Genomic DNA, 5,109 nt, shown 5'->3' on the forward strand with positions numbered 1-5,109 from the left:
TATTGGGATGTTAGTGAATATTCACTTTCGGATAATATCTTGATCGATATTACATATTCCCATATGTGGTTGTTAGTATCTTTGTAGATAGAGATGTATACCTTGTCGTACACGACAAGCTAAGACCGGCTTATATGTATAAAAGACGAGTAGGATTCTCATTGTAACATTATCACGTTAAATACAAGAGTATTATCAGATCTTTTAGATAAAATAATGGAATCTACAAGTTGATATTTCTTCATAATGGTAAGGTAAAATAGTTGAATCTACAAGATCTAAAATTGCACTAGTATATTATTTTGGTATAGCATGTTTAGTTTGCCTTTTGCAATTTAGTGACAGGAAATTTGTATTTTGGAAATTATAGTTAATTACTTTATTTATGTTACTTAATGGTTTCACTATTTGCAATTTAGTGACGGAAAATTGGTATTGTTTGAAATTTTCAACATAGTATTTTCTATAGATAATTTTTATTTTTGCGGTATATCTCAAAGCAAAAAATGATTAGAAGCGTGTGGACTCGTATTGGTTTAGAAATAAATAAGCACACGCACAGACAAGTCCATGTGTACGACGTGGCGACAGCATATCATATTCCAAAGTTTCCGACACATGCGAAGCTTCTTCGCGTCATGCTCTCTGCCCTCAAACTCTTCGCGGTCTATTTAATATCCAACGATTAAGTGTTGATTCTTAAAAATGATATTTTTTAAAAAGGACCCTACCGGTTCAAACGCAGCGGTTGCGGATACGCAGAACAGGCTTTGAAATTTTGGAGATCTGTGACTGTGTCTATGTAAATTTTTTTTTTTTACAAATTTGGAGGCCTAAAATTTTTTTTCAGCGGTCTATTTGTATGTAATTTTTTCCAAAAACTTTAGGGACCTGTTGCGAATGTTTCACCTGGCATGGCCAAGGGCCGGTTATGTGGATACGGGTAATTGCGGTTTAAAGCGTTATTAAGCGTTTTGCATGACTAACACAACGTTTGAAAATTGTTGTGTCTGCAGGATATTTGCGGCTGGTTGATTATAAAATATTGCAGTGGTTTTATAATAAATTATAAATATTAACATATTATAACATTATAAAAATATAAAAACATACAATTATGATAAAATATAACAATTATCAATATAATATAATTAATAAAAATATTATGTTTATTTATTAAACTTTTTAAATTAGTTAAAAGTTATAATTTTAATATAATTTGTTTTGAAGATTTGTATTAAAACTTTTAAATAATATTTTATTTCGTTTTATATATGTGTATATCTTTATATATGTGTATATTAATTTTTAAAAATTGTAATGAATGGTTAGTTTAAAGTTTTTAAAAAACAAATTATGATATTGTTTGTGAATTTAAACTAATATATAAAATATTTATATATATTTTTTATAATATTTCTATTTTAAAATTTTAAAATATTTTTGAAAATAATTTTATATTTATTTATCCACCCGCAACTGCAAACGATAGTTAGAACCAACTTTTGATTTTTAGAAGTTCGTAGTAGTTCAGAACGGTTTGAAGCGATTTGTAACGGTTTGTATGATTGTTTCGAAACATTGTCAATCGCTACCAACCGCAAAAACTACGTCTGCGGGTAGTAGCAGAGAAACCAGTCAAACCCTACGTTTTTTCGGATTAGGCACAAATACTCGTTGGCTTATACTCGTCACTCGTCCATCTTGATTTTTTTTAAGTATTCAGCCTTATTAAGTATTTCTAGCAGTGGAATTTAGATATTTGCAAGTACAAAATAAATAACAAATATTAAAATAATTTTGTTACTCAGTTTGTTATTATCTGTGTTGTCTATCGAAGATATTTTTGTTGTTATGAAAAGTAAACAGTACCTTTTACCGAAAAAATCATGTTTTGATCATTTTTCTTCTTTATAATATACACAAATATTAGAATTAGAATACTTTTCATAATTTTCCAGTGAAAAAATAAAATAAACTTTCATGTCTAATTTTTTAAATAATACTAGATCTCGACCCGCGCAACCGCACAGATTTTTGTTTTTATTTATTTTTATATAAATATTTTGTTTTCAATTTTAAATTGGTATATATTATAATATGTATCAATTTTAAAACATAATAAGTTTACGGTATATTTTTTTCATTGAATAGGTTGTTTCAAACTTTCACATGTATTTGTATCTTCTTCTATATATATATATTTTTAGATTATTATTTCACTATTAAAATCGTAACTATATATATAAAGATTAGTAAGATATTGTTTTATTGTCATATTCAAAAATATTGTAACATTTCATAAATTTAGAAAGTTTTAAAAAATTAAACTTTTCGCTTCATAGATTTATATTATCGAGTAAATAATTAAACATTTAGTTTTTGTTTAATTTTTAAAATAAACTATATAGTTTAAAATTTGTTTTCATTGGTTTAAGGTTGTAAAGATTAATCATTGTTAGATAATATGATTTTTGTTATTTAAAAAAAAATTATAATTTTAAAAGTTAATATCGACAAATATTTAAATAATTAACATAGGGAGATATAGTATTACAACATTAAATTATATCTATTTAATTTATACTATCTACAAATCCAATGGATCATCTATTGTTTAAATCTAATTATTGATAGCTGAATAAAAATTTCTGGTAGGTCCAAAATTTAAATGATAAGATTAGAGATTAAATGTAACATGATTTTTTAGGAATATGTCCATTAGGTCCATTTAAAAAAAAATCACACATGAATCCAGGTCGTGACTTCTGTTTTAATATATAAGATTATTTAGTCATTTATTATTAAATACTCAGAAACAGTGGCAAATATATAACTTACAAGTATTTGCAAATATAAGTAATAGAATATGATAAGTAAATTGCAAGTAACTCATTTTGGAACAAGTATTCGAAATAACAAATTCTAGTTTTTAGTAAGTATAATATGAATTTCAATTTCTATTACTCGTATAATGCAAGTCAAATATCAAGTATACCGAATATAGCAAGTATCCTACTTGTGTCGAACCCTACTTTCAGCTCATCGTAAATTCTACAAAAATAAAAACAACAATCCTATTCCAAGTATAAAGTTTACCAAGATGGACCATGATTTATATGCTTCAGTAGAAAACTTAATTTTACGGGTACTAATCGTAGGCATTGTTTCCCTGGATTATGGTTCAAACACTTTCGATTATAAATAGTATGAAAACACCCAACTTTTTTCATATATAAGAGCGTGAGTTATAAGAAAAATTGATGATGAAAAAATACCTTCATATATAAGAGCGTGAATTATAAGAAAAATTGATGATGGAAAAAATTCGTTTACTTAGATACTTGGAAAAAACATTCTTTTAGTGTTTTTGCATCATGTTATGCAACAAATTTCAAGTTTATGCTTTATGATGCACTTTATTTGCCTATATTAGTCCCTTGAATTTTTTGTTGTGAAGAGCATATAGCCTCCTGGAGGCTGCCCCCATCGTTGATTTCTTTGCATTATCTTTCTTTGGTTATGCAAATCTCTAACTTAACTCTGAGATAAGTCCATCTATTTTCCGTGAACCAAAAGCAAATAGCTTCATGGGTCTATTATATGTGGATGGTTATCATGAAAACCTCAGAATTTTCTTTTGCTATATTTTAAATTAGGTTAACGCGTGATATGCAGTGAGAAATGACTTGAAACCGTTTTTAATTATAGACTTTCTAAATAAATCATACACAATAAAAGTAATATATAAGAAATTGGGATATTATAAAATATCATGAAAATGTTTACAATTTTTCATCACTAAACCGAAGCATTGTAACGCAACTATTGTTTGATCATTGTTCGTGACATTTTTAATAAAATAAGAAATATTACACATTTGTTGATGAGCAAGTCGACAAAATTAACTTCTGTTTCCATCTGACTATTTCAATTAAAGTTAGAAGACTAAAAAACTGTGAATGAACAGATTATTTTCATTCAGTAACAGGAAAAAAGAGTACAAATTTATAATAAATTAAATTTTAGTTTTTTTTTCTGAATAGATGATACAAGTTTCTTCCCGAAAAAAAGATGATACAGGTTTCTTCTTCTTTTTAGCTAGCCTGTAACCACTACCTATTTTTAATTTACATCCCTCAGCCACCAAAGAAAATACTAACAACAAAGTACTAGTGAACAAAAATAAACAAAGTACTAACAAAAAAATAACCTTTATATCAACCATTTCAAGAGAGAGAGAGAAAAACGAAGACCATGTCCTAAGATGATTCAGCGAGAAGTTCACCAAACTTCACTAGATTCAGACCAAAGCTTTTGATTAAACGACCTTTGAAGATCATCAGGTATGAACTGCGTACGACAAAGTGGACACGTCATCTGACTATAATCCATAATCCAACGGTCCAAACATTCTTTATGGAATATATGCCTGCAATTCGTCAGCCGTCGGATTTCATCGTCGTTCTCGAAGTCGTAGAGACACACTGCACAACATTCGGATTCGGGTCGGTTTAGATCCGAGAATTTGACAATGGGCAAGATCTCCCCAGCTAGCAGCGCTGCTGAAAACAAGTTAGAGTCATGGTGGCTTGAGGTGGTGGAGTTTGGTGGTGGGTCGGGCCATGAAGATGTAACCGGTTCGGCTTCCAAAAAATCGGGTAGACCAATGAACCAGAAAAGTGTGGAGATTAGTTTTCGTATTAGACCTAAGAAAGAGAGTACGTGAAGAAAGATTTTTGGGAGGAGGAGTTCGGAATAGCCCAACGGAAAACCCATTGCTTCGCCGTTAGAAAGAGGAACTGTTAAACAAATATGAGAGAAGAGAGATGAAAAGATCGAGAGGGGTAGGATGTATATATAGTTGGGTATGTGTGTATATGATGTACATATATATTAAATATTATATGTGATTTGTTAAATAATTGTTGCCCTGTTGATTTAATGGAGTACTCAATAATGTGTTTTTATTTGCGTGTTTTTCTTTGGTATTTAATTATTTTGCTTGATGAGGATCTAGCTAGGAATGTGGCAATGATGTTTCTTTAGGTTATAGTATATGTATATTGACTTGTTTTTATTCCTACTTCCTATAAAGATATATAATAG

At 28.7% G+C, this 5,109-nt stretch overlaps 1 protein-coding gene across 1 annotated transcript; it reads right to left on the reverse strand.

Annotated features, from left to right (window-relative positions):
- Positions 1-4,102: 4,102 nt before the first annotated feature.
- LOC106315436 (E3 ubiquitin-protein ligase RHA1B-like) lies at positions 4,103-4,826 on the reverse strand. The gene has a single exon (XM_013753164.1). The coding sequence runs from the start codon at positions 4,777-4,779 to the stop codon at positions 4,285-4,287; it is 495 nt and encodes a 164-aa protein (XP_013608618.1). The 5' UTR covers positions 4,780-4,826; the 3' UTR covers positions 4,103-4,284.
- Positions 4,827-5,109: the final 283 nt, after the last annotated feature.

The sequence above is a fragment of the Brassica oleracea genome, chromosome C9, assembly GCF_000695525.1.
Source record: "Brassica oleracea var. oleracea cultivar TO1000 chromosome C9, BOL, whole genome shotgun sequence".
NCBI lineage: Eukaryota > Viridiplantae > Streptophyta > Magnoliopsida > Brassicales > Brassicaceae > Brassica > Brassica oleracea.